At 46.9% G+C, this 16,443-nt stretch overlaps 1 protein-coding gene across 9 annotated transcripts in view; it reads right to left on the bottom strand.

Moving 5' to 3' along the window:
- Positions 1-16,443, bottom strand: part of NUGGC (nuclear GTPase, germinal center associated) — a 1,501,499-nt gene that overhangs the window by 778,633 nt on the left and 706,423 nt on the right. For all 9 annotated transcript variants that reach the window (XM_069221057.1, XM_069221058.1, XM_069221055.1 and 6 more), the window contains one exon: positions 5,821-5,954. In XM_069221057.1, the coding sequence (XP_069077158.1) occupies positions 5,821-5,954 (134 nt within the window). The remainder of the gene's footprint in view (positions 1-5,820; positions 5,955-16,443) is intronic.

Genomic DNA, 16,443 nt, shown 5'->3' with positions numbered 1-16,443 from the left:
TCAAAGAATCAAAGAAAACTTGTCGCACCCTCGAGAAGGCCTGGCGCAAGGACTACACCGCTGACAACATGACCGCCCTCAAGAACGCTACCCGCGAACACCACCACCTGATCCGCGCTGCCAAAAGGAACTTTTTCACCGACAGACTGGACAAAAACAGCCACAACAGCAGAGAACTTTTCAGCATCGTCAAGGAGTTCTCCAACCCCAACGCCGTCACGCCCTCACAGGATTTGTGAGAATCCCTCGCCACCTTCTTCCATCGCAAGATCAGCGACCTCCACGACAGCTTCGGACACCAGACCCAACCAAACATCACCGAACCCGCACCCCCGGCCTTCACCCTCAACAACTGGACCCATATCAATACTGAAGAAACCAAATCCATCATGAACTCTATCCACTCCGGCGCCCCTTCGGACCCCTGCCCTCACTTCATCTTTAATAAAGCCGACGACATCATCGCCCCGCACCTCCAGGCCGTCATCAACTCTTCTTTTTCTTCTGCTACCTTCCCCGAATGCTGGAAACACGCCGAAGTCAATGCCCTCCTAAAGAAACCTACGGCTGACCCGAGCGACCTGAAAAACTTCCGCCCCATCTCTCTCCTGCCTTTCCCAGCCAAGGTAATAGAGAAGACCGTCAACAAACAGCTGACCACCTTCCTGGAAAACAACAACCTGCTCGACCCTTCACAAACCGGATTCCGAAACAACCACAGCACGGAAACCGCCCTCATCTCAGTCACAGACGACATCAGAATCCTGATGGACAACGGTGAAACAGTCGCCCTCATCCTCCTCGACCTCTCGGCTGCCTTCGACACCGTCTGTCACCGCACCCTAATCACCCGCCTCCGCTCCACCGGGATCCAAGGCCAGGCCCTGGACTTGATCGCCTCCTTCCTCTCAAACCGTTCCCAAAGAGTTTAACTCCCACCGTTTCGCTCAGACCCCACCGAGATCACCTGCGGCGTACCTCAAGGCTCATCGCTCAGCCCGACACTCTTCAATGTCTACATGAGCCCCCTCGCCAACATCGTACGCAAGCACGACATCATCATCACCTCCTACGCCAACGACACCCAACTTATACTCTCCCTCACCAAGGACCCCGCCAGCGCCAAGACCAACCTACAAGAGGGGATGAAGGACCTCGCAGACTGGATGAGGCTCAGCCGCCTAAAGCTGAACTCTGACAAAACGGAAGTCCTCATCCTCGGCAACACCCCGTCCGCCTGGGACGACTCCTGGTGGCCCACGGCCCTCGGCACTGCACCGACCCCCACAGACCACGCCCGAAACCTCGGCTTCATTGTGAACCCCCTTCTCACCATGACCAAGCAAGTCAACGCTGTGTCCTCCGCCTGCTTCCTCACCCTCCGCATGCTCCGCAAGATCTTTCGCTGGATCCCCGCCGACACTAGAAAAACCGTGACCCACGCCCTCGTCACGAGCCGCCTGGACTACGGCATCACCCTCTACGCTGGGACCACCGCCAAACTCCAAAATCGCCTGCAACGCATTCAAAACGCCTCGGCCCGCCTCATCCTCGACGTACCCCGCAACAGCCACATCTCCGCACACCTGAGACACCTGCATTGGCTCCCAGTCAGCAAAAGGATCACCTTTCGACTTCTCACCCACGCACACAAAGCCCTCCACAACAAGGGACCGGAATACCTCAACCGACGCCTCAGCTTCTACGTCCCCACCCGACTCCTCCGTTCCTCTGGCCTTGCGCTCGCTGCCGTCCCTCGCATCCGCCGCTCCACGGCGGGTGGGAGGTCTTTCTCCTTCCTGGCAGCCAAGACCTGGAACTCCCTCCCCACCAGCCTCAGGACCACCCAGGACCACTCCGCATTCCGGAGACTCCTAAAAACCTGGCTTTTCGAGCAGCAGTGACCCCCCCCCCCTTTCCCCTAGCGCCTTGAGACCCGCACGGGTGAGTAGCGCGCTTTATAAATGTTAATGATTTGATTTGATTTGTGTGCCCGCTACCTTGAATCTCAGAAATCTGCGGTATCTTCAGTGGATTGGTACATGAAAATATGCGTCCTGAAGGTCTAAGGCCGTCTCATGATCTCCTGGACTGAGAAGCTGAAGGATATCTTAAAGAGTTGCCATGCCAAAAGATTGTTTCTTCAGGAATTTGTTTAGTTTGAGGAGGTCCAGAATGGGGTGCCAATCTCCTGACTTCTTGCGAATGTGGAAGAAACAAGAGTAAAACTCCACACCCCTTTGTGGTTTGGGACTACTTTTATCACTCCTTTCCGTAGCATAGTGGATACCTCCATGAGGAGTTGCTTCAAGTGTGGAGGAGGTGGTCCCTTTGGTGGGGTATTAGGCAGCATTCTGATGAATTCTAGGGTATGACCCTGTGCGATGAGATAGAGTACCCACTTGTCTGATGCAATGAGGGACCATTGACGGAAATAGTGCGAAATCTGACCTGCCAATGGAGAGGGTGAGTTGAGTGGGTTAGCCGGCATTTTGGATGGGTCACTGTTTTCTGTTGGAGTCCCTGCCTCAGGAAGAAAACTTTCCTCTAGTTGTGTGCTTATATGCTGCTGTTGGTGGCTGTCGATAAGTTTGTTGTTGTGGATATTGTTGATGGAACTGAGTCTGGCCAAATTGGTATTGGCTTTTGTAGAGTTGATAACAACCTCTACAGGAATATATTCCCCTGTCCCTGCTCCTCAAAATGTCTGCTTCTGGAACTGAGGAGTTCCTAGGGACTTAGCAGTGTCTCTATCAGTCTTGATGGACTGAAGCCCCTCTTCCACAAACACTAACTCCCAGTCTAAAGTTGAGTCTAATATTTTGCTTTGGACCGCTGGGTGTAAAGACGTGGCCGTTAGCCATCCTTGTCTACGTAGGACCGCTGCACCAGCAAGCTATCCGAATCCTGTTGCTGAGATATCAATGGCACAATCTAGGACCTCGGCTGACATTCTTTCTCCTTCTTGGAGGATCTTTCAGGATTCTACTTTGGCGTTTTCAGGTAATAGGTGAAAGTATGTAGTTAGGTCTGACCACCTTTGGCTGTTGTAGTGGCCTAATATCGTTAGAGAGTTTGCCGCCCCGACTGTTGTGGCTGCCATCAAAGAGAGCCTTTATCCGATGTTTTCAAGCCTTCGACCATCTCTGTCAGGAGGTGCTGAGACTGGAGTGGACAGATTCTTGGAGCAGTGCTGGGCAGTCTAGGATACCAGAGTCTGGTTTTGGTTGGCCAATTAAGCACGTTGGAGAGTCTTCGGGAGCTATGAATTTCTTATCAAGTCTGGGGATGACTGCAGATACTGTAGCCATATGTTTCATTATTTTGCGACCGTCTTGCCAAATAAAGTCAATGTTAGGTAGCCCTAACAGATTTTTTTAGTGGGCCCTTTAAAATCGTAGGGAAGCAATCTGCCTGCTTGGTGAGAAGCAGGTTATGGATTCTGCTGATATCCTCCAGTGAGGAATCTGTTGTTGACGGTACTGGAGGGGATGGAGTTGGTTTTAGATCATCCCATTTGTTGGGGATTGATACATTGTTCCTTATCACCTCTTCCACTCTTTCTTCATCTGTGGAAGGTGGGTCGTCAGCTGGGGGATGAGCTATGGTAATAGCCACCCATGGAAGTAGGGTGTTAGGAACAGAGAAAAGTTTTGATGGTTGTGAAAGAGGCGTTCGGAGCGGACAAGAAGGTCCTGGCCTTGGTGTCTGCTTCGAGGGAGGTGTGTCAGCTGGTTCAGGAAACCTGCGATAATAGTCCTGGAGCATATTTTTTAAGATGCTCACTACAAGTGCTGGTAGTGTTCAGATTGGTCTCCAGAAGAGTTCGTCGTACTATTGTCCTTCATCATCCTCATCCTCCTGGCACATGACATAAAGCTCGGATGGGCTACAAGACGTCATCTTCTGAATCATCATAGTCTGGAAGATGTACTGGTGGAAGAAATTAAACTTTACTGGTAGAAGTGTGAGCTGGTAGAATCTCTGTAGAAGATTTAGGCCTCGAGCAATTAATGACAAAGGCATAAATTAAGTTCTGGTTAACGATGGGGATGTTCGTGGTGTTGACTGTTCCTTTGTCGACTGGTCTCTCGGATCTCTCACCAACGGTTGGTCTCTCATCAGCAGGTCTCTCATCAACAGGTCCCTTGTCGACAGGTTCCTAGTCAACAATGGGTCCTTCGTCAACAACGGTTCACTTGTCGGCAGTCTTCATTCTGCACGGTTCCCTGGTTTACAGTAATTTCGTCCTAGAGCTTAGAAGACAGGCCATCAACGACGGTGATTTTGTCGACGTGACTGAATGCTTGGTTATTCTTGCAATGATAATAGTGGTCGACGACAGCGATGATGAAATGATCATGGGCATCGCTGCTGTAGTAAACGTCTACGTTGAAGTCCTGGTAGTCATCGTCAATCAGGAGGTTGTCGTCGATGATGGTGTTGCCAGAATTTGGAATTTTGATTTTGTCGTCATTGGTAATGATTTGAGGTCTTTTATGTCTGTCTTTTTTTTTTTTTAGGGAAGGAGGAAAATTGGTTACTTACCTGTAACTATTGGTATATATTATACATTCACATGCTTGAATCATTCCCCATCATCGAATGAACCTTTTCTTAAGGAACTTTTTGCTTGTTTGAGGAAGGTGTACACTCCTCATGTGTTTTATGTTGGCCAGAACAGCTATGATGGTTTTTTTCATAGCTTTACTAGGTGGTGCCAAAGGCAGTTTTTCACCTTATCTGTCTCTTTTCTTAGATGTCACAATCTTTGAAGACTTATAACTTTCCTCTTCAGAGAGAGGGTATTCCTTAGTTTTAAGCTTTTGGAGCCAAAGTTAAAGTCTACCTTCCCTGTCTTTCAGGGTTTTCTGTGAAAAGGTGCAACGCCTAACCTTGTGTTCTGGATTGAGGCAATATATACAATCCTTATGGATGTCCACAGAATCGAGCCTCTTTTTTTCCACCAACTGTTGCAAGCTTTGAAAAGTCCTTTTGAAGCGGGTTATGACATGATATCCAGTCAGAAAAAAAAAATATATAAATATATATACATTAGAGTTTCTGAAGAGAAATCTTCTCAAGTACGTGAGTACATTTTGAAAACTGAGCAGAGCTCAGGGAGACTTCCATCACACGACATGCAGCAGAAAGTCTGAGGAAATCTGCCTCTATTGGGAGTATTCTAGAGGGTTCTGTTGCCCGATATGCTTAGATTCACACTTTGTTTCTTTTTTTAAAATGGTTCATTGCCATTAGTGCCTATTACAGGGATACACATTGCTTTATTATAGTACCGTGGGACTTCCACTTCGATAAGAGGGCATGAGGATCTACAAAAGATCCAATGCTGGAGAACTTAATGTAAAACTAGTTTTGGAAAACATATCTTGAAAGAGCATAACTATGGTGGATTCCCTTCCACTAGGCATATTGTAAAAAAAAAAAATAAGAACCGCAGAAGCTTCTAGGGTGAATGTAGGTAAGATAATCTCCACTTCGCAGGTCGTACCATAGGTCCAATGATGGTGAGGATCATCTGTACAAGTTAAAATAACACTCTTTGCCATAACTGACTTAATATTACTATGAAGGTTTTTCTGTGCACGATGACTTGAAGGATTAAAGACATGAAAACCAATGAAAGATCCAGTGCTGGAGAAACTGAACCTTTTGAGGACTTCAACTACTTTGTACAGCACACGTTCCCTTGATGATTACTGCATGTAATGAAGGGAGTTCGAGATTCTGTGCATAGCACACTAAAAGTAAATTATATCTTTACTAACATTTATACTAATAGGAATATTTCACAGTTACCTGTGTTTTCTGATTTGTCAAATAGCTGATGACATGACTTGTAATGGAGGCCACATTTCGGATTATTTTTTCAGTAGCAACCATGCCACATTGCAGGGCAGTTTGAATGGCAAACACCTTTAGTGCTGGAATTTCTAAGTAATTAAAAAAAGAGAAAGCACAATAAATACTAATACAAGCTTGCAGCATTTACTACTGTAATCATACAGTCAGTATCCACTTATTTCATGCATAGTAATGCCGACTTGTGCCAGCCACTTTGATATGAAAGACTAAGGCTGCTCCTAAGATTACCTATTTAATGGACCACTTATCAAGATACTCACAAAGATACCCATATTTCTAAATAGTATCCAGACAAGAGCCGGGTGTTATTCCTTTCCACCAAAAAAATAAGAAGATTGGTTGAATCTCAGAGTTAGAGGAAAATCTACAACATATGTAGTAAAGTTATTCCATGTTTCCCTTGTCAAAGGCTTTTCAAAGAGTGCCCTCTACGAATGTCTTACAGTTTCACTTAATTATTCTACCAATCCACTGATCTGTGATTAGTATAATGAGTAGCAATGGTAAGTGAAACACCTACGAACAAGTTATTTACCTTTGGTAGTGTTGTTTCTGTAACCTTAGATTAGTAACCAGGCATCAAACTGGAACCAGAAAACTTTGAAACAGTACCTCTGCGAGCTGGGAGGTGGCACCCAAACTCAGCATCAACATCATCCCCTCTGAAAGAGACGTCCATGGGCTTACATAGGTGGCTCTTGTGCGAGCTGACAGTTAATTATCTGACTCTTCCATGCCTGCAGATGCAGAGCGAAAAATCAAAGTGATTGTGGCAAGTGTGCCAGTGTGCAGAATCCTAGATAGGGATCTTTTGTGGTGAAAGAGCTCAGTGCACAAAACAGGGAGAACGGGAGTGTCCTGCAGGACTAAGCAGGCAAAATGCCCTTCTCAACACCTGATTGCACATACAGTAGTGCTTCATGAAAGTATGGAGGGACACCTGTAGGAAGCTGGCTCTACATTTACGTTTACGTTACGCACTACAGCATTGCCACCAGCTCTATTATGAGCCGGAGTCAATGGTGTAGGCCGTTTCCTACTGGGCCAGCAGGCGGAAACTGTTTCCGTCCTCTGACCCAGCAGGAAACTCGTAATGGGCCCGGCAGAGAGGCTGCCACAGTGGCGGAAACCTACCCATTGGGACTTCAGCGCACAGGCTTTTCTGTCCGCCAAAGTCATGATAAGCCCCCTAGTGTGCCCAGAGTCCAGTAGATCCCCAGTGGCTTTACAGAGGCTAAAGTAGATATTAACAATGCTCTCTTTTGTGGTAGGTGAGGTTGTGCAGTTAGGCTTATCAGAGGGTAGTGCTAAGCATTTGTTGTACACTCACAGTCAAGAAATGAGGCACACACACAATGACTTACTCCAGGCCAATGTTTATGTATCAGAAAATATATGTTGTTACTTTTTTTTTTTTTAGAACTTAAAGGATCTTTGTTACAGTTTCAAGAATTATCACTTTCAAGTATCAAATACACTTTGTGTGGAATTCACAGGTAAAACAGTTTTCAGGTAAGTAATACTTTTCTATTTCAAAAGTAGACAGTGCAATTTCTCATAGAAAGCACTGCAGTTCTATGGAAGGAAAAATAACACCACAGTTTGCAGGTAAGTACTCGACTTGCGATCCCAGTCTTCGGGGTTTAGGGTGTCCACATGGCAAAGTTTAGGAAGACACCAAGGGTGCACCACCGGCAACACGTGGCCAGCCGGTTGCAGAGGTCAAATCTGGTGTTGGTCAGCACCAAACACACACCCTTACAGGAGCGGCCGGGTGCAGTGTGCAAACACAGCATCAGGCGCCCAATGCTTTTCAATGGGGGAGGGGACCTCGGGTCACAAAGAGGCTGTAGGCTCGGTTCAGGGAATCGACTGAAGAAAACCAATGACTAAACATGTAAGTAGGGACCTCACTGGACATCGATCGATAGTCAGTTGGGATCGCAAAGGCCAGGGGGCTGCGGTGCAGGGGTACCTTTAGGCGGTGGGAAATCTTCACCAGAGCCAGTCGCAGGCAGGGGGTCCTCTGGATTTAGGTTGCAGGCATTGTCGTGTTGGCAAGGAGGGGTCAACCAAAGGTGGAATCGCCTGTGGACCTTCTCTGGACCAGTGGACTACCTGGACATGGGCGTAGGGTGCAGAGTGGGCATGACCCGCGGATCAGGGGTGGTTCTGGATTCCTTCTTGGAGGATCCTTTGTGGACAGGGCCGCTGTCCTCAGGAGTTCTTGGTCCTTGGGTAGGCGGCAGTCCTCTGGGTGTTTGTAGAGGTCACTGGTCCTGCAGGATGCATCACCAGGATGCAGGAGTCTTGAAGCTGCAGACAGGCCAGTAGGGCTGGGGGCCAAGTCAGTTGTCGCCTGGCGTTTTCTCTGCTGGTGCAGCTTTTCAGTCCTTTTAGGTCACCAGTATTCTCAAGAGCAAGGTTCAGGGGTGCCCCTAAATACTAGATTTAGGGGCATTTGAGAGGTCAGAGGGCAGGAGCCAATGGCTACTGACCCGGAGGGTGGTTACATCCTTCCTGTGCCCACTTCTTTAGGGGAGAGGGACACAATCCTACACCTACTGGCCATCACCCGCCAAACCAAGATGGAGGATTCTGCCAGGAGGTATTCACTTCAGCCATGTGCACCCTAGGGGTGGTCCCAGTTGGGGTGAACATTCCTCCTGGTCTTTACAAATTTCCCGCCGGACTGGCAGCCAAAAGTGGGGCCTGGTCTTGGGGGGGGGGGCAGGTGTAGGGAGGGGTTGGTAGAGGAGGGTGTACATATCGACTAGCTGGCGTGCCCTGAGGCAGCAAAACAACAGGCAGGACCACCTTTGAGGCTCACTGCCAAGTGTTGCTGTTCCTGCACCGGGGAGGTGTGAAGGGGCAGGCTTTGTCCCTGACTCCTGAGAGCACAAAGGATCTCACCCCACTGGGTCGGAAACTCTTGTGGTAATGGTAGGCTGGCATAGACCAGTCAGCCACACACTTACAATAAATCCAACACTGGCATCAATGTGGTTTTATTGGGCTGAGAAGTTTGACACCAAACTAACTTCCCAGTATTCAGTGAAGCCATCATGGAGCTGTGGAGTTCATTTTGACAAACTCCCAGGCCAGCCCATGTACACTGCACCTACAGGGTCTAAGAATGGAGTTAGACACAGTAGGGGCATATTGCTCATGCAGCTATGCCCTCACCTGTGGTACAGTGCACCCTGCTTTAGGGCTGTAAGGCCTGCTAGAGGGGTGACTTACCTATGCCACAGGCAGGCGTTTGTGGCAAAAGAGGGATGCCATGTCGACTTTACCTTTTTCTCTCCATCAACACACACAATCTGCAATGGCAGAGTATGTGTTTGGGGAGGGGTCCCTTAGGGTGGCAAAATATATGCTGCAGCCCTTACAGACACTCCCTGGCCACAGGGCCCTGGGTACCACTTGTACCTTGTGCCAGAGGTGTGCCAATTGTGGAAGCAATGGTACAGTTTAGGGAAAGAACACAGGTGCTAGGGCCTGATTAGCAGGATCCCAGCACACACTCAGTCAAGTTAGCATAAGATATCAGGCAAAATGTTGGAGGGGTGACCAAGCCAAAAGGGGCACTTTCCTACATTGCCCATGTGGCCACCTGGCAAATTTCCATGTGCCAGCTCTGTGGTAGTAGCCTTAGTTCTGCTAGAATAAGCTGGCAAGCCTTCCAGTAGTTGCTTCTTTGCCTAAGTGTAGCAGATCTTAATGCAGAGCATTATTCAGAGTTAAGATGGTCATTTTCTGCCCTACCTTGCTTTTCTTAGCTCCAGTAAATTAGATGAACAGCTGTTTGTCCACTTCGAAACAATCAATGAAGCTAAGGGCCCTTTTTGGTTCCAGCTGATGTAGACTCTCCTCCTCCTTAGATCGGTGAAGTGGAGCAAAGAAGAACAAAATGGTGACAAGCCTGTATGATGCGAAAAGGAGTTATCCTTGGCAAAAAGGAGGCACAAGTCTGAAGAACCAGCTTGTCGGGGTAGAAAGTATTGTAAGGGTGGTTCCCTGAGAGCCTGAAGCTCACTCACCTTCCGTGCCTATGTTATGGCAAACAGGATGGCTGTCTTGAGGGTGAGTAACCTGGGAGGGCAACTGTGACCAATGCAATGCCTTGCTGGACTTGAGACTACAGAAACAATAAAATGGTGGACAGCTTGGCATGCAGTGGGCCTACTAACTTAGTAGTGCACCAGGCCATGACCGTGTCCCAACAGCAGCAGTATACACACTTTGTAGAGAGGCACCTGGCTCCCAAAGAGATGTCTACAACCTCAGGAGCAGGGTTAAGGCCCTCAACTGCCATTCAATCTTCAAGTATGAAGGTGGAGTGAGACCAGTCTGGGGTGCAGGACCACACCCTGATGCTGAGACATAAGGTGCACCCTGAAGGGGAGCCTGATCCAACAATAGATGCTCAAACCTAGGAGCTCTGGATACTATACTCTCACAGCCAAATAAAGAGTCACTAGGATGACTTCGGTCCAGTCAGCCCTGGTCTTCTTGAGAACTCAGGACATTAGAGGTATTGGTGGGAAGGCATACAAGAGTCCAGAGGTTCACTGTAAGCAAACGTGTCTCAGAACGAGAGCCGCGTTAGATAGCATGTTCTCAGTGGGGGCAAAGAAACTGAGCTGTGGTTCTCGCTATTTGTGGAAGACACCTTGCGCCACCACCACCTGTAACAGCCGTGAGTCTGCCTGCCCTGGCACTGAAAGATCCTCCCAGCTGCTTCACCACCAGGAAAATCCCCTAGCTTCCAGCCACATCCAGAGGCGCAGGGCCTTCTGGCACATGACCCCCACCCCGCCCTGCTAGTTGCAGTACCAATTGCAGTGGGTTTGTTTGTGTACACATGCATCATCCTCCCTTTGATGTGTGGAAGAAAGGCTTTCAACACCACACAGATCACATTCTGCTCCAATAGGTTGATTTGGAGCCAGGCCTACACCAGAGACCAGATGTCGCTAAGTTCCACTTCCCTCAGGTTGCCGCCCATCCCCAGAAGTGATTAAAGGGTTAGCACTGTCAACTCTGGGTGAGGAAAGGGAGAGGGGTCTGCAACTGTCTCAATCACAGTACAGTTACCACCACTGCATATCTTTTGCATACCGCTCCGAAATCTGGACTAGCCAGGAGAGATACCCCTGGTGCTGAGCACTGCAGACTCCGCATATGACACCTAGGATTGCCGGACCAGCAGGATACAGGAGGCCATCAGTCCCAAAAGCCTCAGCATTATCCTCACTGAAATATAGGACCGAGGCGGAAACATCGGAATCATAGCCCAAATGTCCTGGACTAAATTGCACTAATTCCAGAATGGCTCTGATGAAAGGGAGCATATCTTTGAAAGAGTCAGGTATGACTTTGGAACATTTATAGTGAAAGCCAACGATGTTAAGAGGTTTTCTATAGTCTGGAGGTGGTTTTCAACTGCCTGTGGTGAGACCGCTGTATAGCAGGCTGTCGTCGAGGTAGGGTACGATGGGAGCCCAAACCTTCCAAGATGAGCTGTGACCACCACGATAACTTTCATGAACTCCTGAGGGGCGCTGGTGAGTTTGAAAGGGAGCACAGCAATTTGGAAATGCTCCTGGCCTGCCATAAGACACTGGAAATGTGCAAATATGCATCCTGCAGGTCCAACACTACAATCCAAATTACAAGGTCATGGGCAGAAAGGACCTGGGACAAGGTGAGCATGTTAAATTTGTCCTTGCAAAGGAAGGCTTTGAGCAGACAAAGAGCCAAAATGGAATGGAGGCCTCTCTCCTTTTTCTGCACCAAAAACTAGCAGGAATCACAACCATCCCTTACTTCAGACGCTGGCACCTCTATATGGCTCTTTTGAACAAAAGAGCCCACACTTCCGGTCTTAAAAGAAACAGATAGTCTGACGTTATCTGTTCTTGGGGTAGCTGCTGAGTGGTAGCACCTTGTAGATATGCTGAAACTCCCTGCCAACGCCACAGAGGTGGCGAAATTTGGATGACTGCTGACATGCACGGAGCGTGCTGTGGCTCAGCTATCCTTGAAGCTCTCCAGTGCAGAATTCACCTTGTCCCCGAAAATGTGGGAACCATCATAAGGCATTTCCATGAGGCTTGATTAGACGTAACCAGAAAAACAGTGGAACGCATCCTTCTGTGTCTCTTGACAGCGATGCTTGTATCAGTGGCCCTGACCAATCAGTCAGTGGTGTCGCGGCTGCAACAAATTGTGGATTTAGCTGTGTCACAGCCATCCTGCATAGAATGAGAGAGAGAACACCCCAATCTTCCTCAGGTACAAGTGGTAAATCCTGGGCCACTTATTCCTGTAAGGTATGGAAATTATAGCCCAGGAGATATGTAGTGCTCACAGAATGTATGATAAGAACGATGAATAACAAAACCATACACCCAAAAGTGCTGATTCTTTACCATTCCCTATCCTGAGTGGGGAGAAAGGAATGTATTTGGGTTGACTTTACTGTCCAAAGCCTCTCTGATGGTGTTTGGGTGCACCTGAATGTCATTGCTGCAGGCCCCGGAGTCATATGACAACCCTGTGCAGACCAAGTGGGGATCCGTTACAGACATCTGCCTGTGACATTCATCAGACAGCTTAAAGCATGTCCATCTTTTGGAGCACATGACCCTTGCACTCGGATAAAAAATTTCGAAAGAACAGAGGTAGCTCCAGATCTGCTGGCACAAAAAGATAAACATGTTTTGGTGCACATGATTGGGGCCTACAATGGACCGGGCATGTCACATCTGGTGTAGACAACTTCAATGTTGAGTCAGATGGCACGTGCTGCTGATCAGGGGCACTGCTTCAACGTTTGAGTTCCAGTCTGATGTCGGGAGAATATTCTAAGGTGAGGACTCTACAGTTAGAAGTCTCCATCAGATACATACGACACACATATTCAGCTGGCCTATATATAGATGAACCAAACTATGTTTTCTCCCGCAGATCACTCAAGTAAAGATTCAAATAAGGCTACTAAAAGGTTAGGACTTCAACAGTGACAAGTCAGGGCATCTTTTGTAATACTACATAACAGCAAGCTTGAGGCAATAGGAACTAAGGTGACTAAGGGGAATGTGGGCAGAGTTTAGTCGGGGCAGAACGTCTTTATGTGGCCAACACTGGCTATAGGCAGCTGGAATTCTTGCCCATTTATAGCCATGATAGAAAGATCATTCCCTTTCGGCTCCTTGCCCAAGCTGGGATCCCTGGAATTTGTATGGGTATTTGATTCAGGCTTTTAGTAATTGATTTGAAGGTGTTTATTAACCCATTGCTTAGGCAACTGTTAGCCCTGCCCTTCTGTCCAAGTCTATTTTCTGCTAAGTTGTGAGCAGCTACAGCCAGGTGTCTATGAGCAATATGAGAATCAGCGATGAACTGTCTCAAATGTACTGCACCATCTATCTTTCAGGAGAGGTTCAGTCAATAAAATTGGACAAAGATTATAAGTCTCCTTCCTCCTGATCTTCACTTATGAGACTACAAAGTTCTTGCTCACATTCTTGAAATCACTGTGGTACTGAATTAGGGGTGCTTCTCATGTATAAGACACACTCCTTATGGTGATACTCCTTAAATCAGGCCAATTTACATAAATTGTACCATATAGATATATACTCTAAAAGTTGACAACTGTCTTTTTTACCCCAGTCAGTCTTTGGTAAATTGAATTTGCTCTGCTTAATCACTCTGAGGTGGGACCCCAAAATAATCATAGTTGGTCACTCATCTCTTATACCGAGACATCTAGGTGGTATCCACTTCTGTGCTACTAGTCTGGCTCGATTGATTCTGGCTAGACACTGGCTGATGGCCCAGTCTCCTAACCTGTTTCTCTGGTAGCATGAATTTATCAATATCAGCTCTCTTGAATGCCTAATTATTGACAGGGAGAAGCAGCAACACCCTCTGAGGTGGATATGAAAGCCATTTAAGGGGTTCTTCTAAAGGCTGGTCAAGACCAATATCTCCCTTTGGCTTTGTCTTTTATTTGTATTTCTCTTTAGGGTACTGTATTGCACCTGAAACACATCCAGGCACTCCTAGATGATGGGGTTGATTTCCTTTTTATATACGGATATCTGATTGACATTTTTGTTTTCTTTTTTGTCTCTTTATGCATTCTAGCCTTTAATTTATAACCTCAATAAGAAAATAAGTTACTTACCTGTAACTGTAGTTCTCCAGTATTGGAATCTTTCATAGATTCACATGCTTGAATCATTCCCCGTCGTCGAGATGGGAGCCCCCGGTATAAATTACAGAAGTAGTGTTAAAATATATTAACAAAAAAAGGCCCTAGGCATCTTCACTTTAACAGTCTATCAGAGTCATTTTAGGAAAAGGACCAAACTTGAGCATCCACCAATCAGGCGACACCACCCTCTAGAATCCTCCTGAGAGAAGCTCCAGCACTTCAGATTTTCCAAGCACAGGTGCGTTAAAGATAGGAAAATAGAGAGAGAGAGAGACAAAGGTGAAAGTGAGCTTCTCTGGGGAGGTGGGTAGGTCGCATGTGAATCTATGAAAGATTCCAATACTGGAGAACTACAGTTACAGGTAAGTAACTTATTTTCTTACTCCAGTATTGGAACTTTCATAGATTCACATGCTTGAATCAGAGTAGAGAGCAGTAGTTATGCAAATTGTACCATTGTAACCATATATGATACAAAACATGCGCATATATAAAACATAAGTATATACATCTATAGAAATCTATATAACTATATATATATATATATATATATATATATATATATATATATATATATTAAATATATATATATATACACATATACATACACACAAGTAATACTTCAATGAACATATGGTATGTGGTATGTGAATACTATAATTAATTATGTCCACTTCTCTGTATGTTAAATTATTCTCCTTCTCTTGTTTTTTTTTAAATCTCTGTAACCGAACATAAGGAATATGAACAATGTGCATACCTGCTCTAGGATGGAGAAGAGATGGCTCACCTTCAACTGAAGAGATTCCTGAGAACTGCTTGACCCACTGCTACCTCTCCCTGAGATAGAGATTCCAAGCAGTAGTGCTTTGTGAATGTATGACATCTCTTCCATGTTGCTGCCCTACAAATGTCTTGTAGGGAAACTCCGGCGAACAGCGCTGCTGACAAAGAGACTGCCCTCGTGGAGTGAGCATGTACAGATGAGTGCAGAGGTTTACCCGCTGTTTGATGGCAGAAGCGAATGGCTGAAGCGATCCATCTGGAAATACTCTGTTTGGGGAGTGGTTGGCCTTTTCTAGGTGCACTGTATGTTACGAATACCTGATTTGAGCGTCAAAAAGATTTAGTTCTGTCCAAATAGAATTGAACACATCTTTTAACGTCTAAGGAGTGTAATGCTCTCTCCGCCGGAGTAGAAGGATGAGGAAAAAAGGATTTGAAGACTAAAGGCTCATTGATGTGAAAGTCTGAAGGAACCTTCGGGATGAAATGTGGATTAGTACGCAGCAGCAGCCTGTCTCGTTTAAACTGTAAGAACGGCTCTTGAATAGAGAGGGCCTGCACTTCGCTGACTCGTCTGGCTGATGTGAGAGCCACCAATAAAGCAACCTTCCACGAAAGGAATTTGAGAGAGGCCTGATGGATTGCCTCCAACGGATGCATCATAAGTTGCGCTAAGACGATATTTAGGTTCCACGAAGGAGGTGGTGGTCTGAATGGAGGGAAAACCCGAAAAGCCCTTTCAAAAACCTCTTAATCAGACGTGAGGAATAGAGTGAGGGTGAAGCATCCTAACGTCTGTATGCTGCTATTGCTGCTAGATGTACTTTAATGGAAGAATGTGCCAGGCCTGCTTGCGCTAACTGCAATAAGTACGGTAATATTTCCTCTGGTGGTGAAGATAGTGGGTCAATCTGCCGCTGATGACACCAGACACAAAATTGTTTCCGTTTGCTAGAATAAGCCTTATTAGTGTTATCCGCTCGAGCTTTGGACAAGATATCCTGTGGAATATTCAGATGTGCGAATTCCCTGTGCCCAGGAGCCATGCTGACAAACGCATCGACTGCGGATCTGGGTGCCATACCTGCCCTTTGCTCATCATTAACAACTGTGCAAACGGCTTCAGCAGAATGTGAGGCTTGATTGACAGTAGAAGAAGTTCCGCAAACCAGTGTTGGCGCGGCCAATACGGAGCTATTAGTATCAGAGTGCACAGCTCTGCCTTCATCTTTGTGAGGACTCTTGGGATCAATGGAATTGGAGGAAAGGCGTAAGCAAAGATGTCTGACCAGACTATCGAAAACGCATTCCCCCAAGATCCCTTTTGGAGATGCCAACTTGCGAAGAACTGGCATTTGGCGTTGTCTTTGTTGGCAAATAGGTCTATTGTTGGTGTTCCCCACTGGGAAAAGATATGGTCCACTATCGACTGGTCCAGCTCCCACTCGTGGCAGCTTGATGTCTGCCTGCTGAATGCATCCGCTGTCTTGTTCTCTATTCCCGGCAAATGCACAGCTGAGAGTGTGATGCCTTGCTGCGAG

Source organism: Pleurodeles waltl, chromosome 2_2 (assembly GCF_031143425.1).
Source record: "Pleurodeles waltl isolate 20211129_DDA chromosome 2_2, aPleWal1.hap1.20221129, whole genome shotgun sequence".
Lineage (NCBI taxonomy): Eukaryota > Metazoa > Chordata > Amphibia > Caudata > Salamandridae > Pleurodeles > Pleurodeles waltl.
The sequence above is the reverse complement of the archived record's forward strand: the minus strand, read 5'-3'. Positions and strand labels throughout refer to the sequence as shown.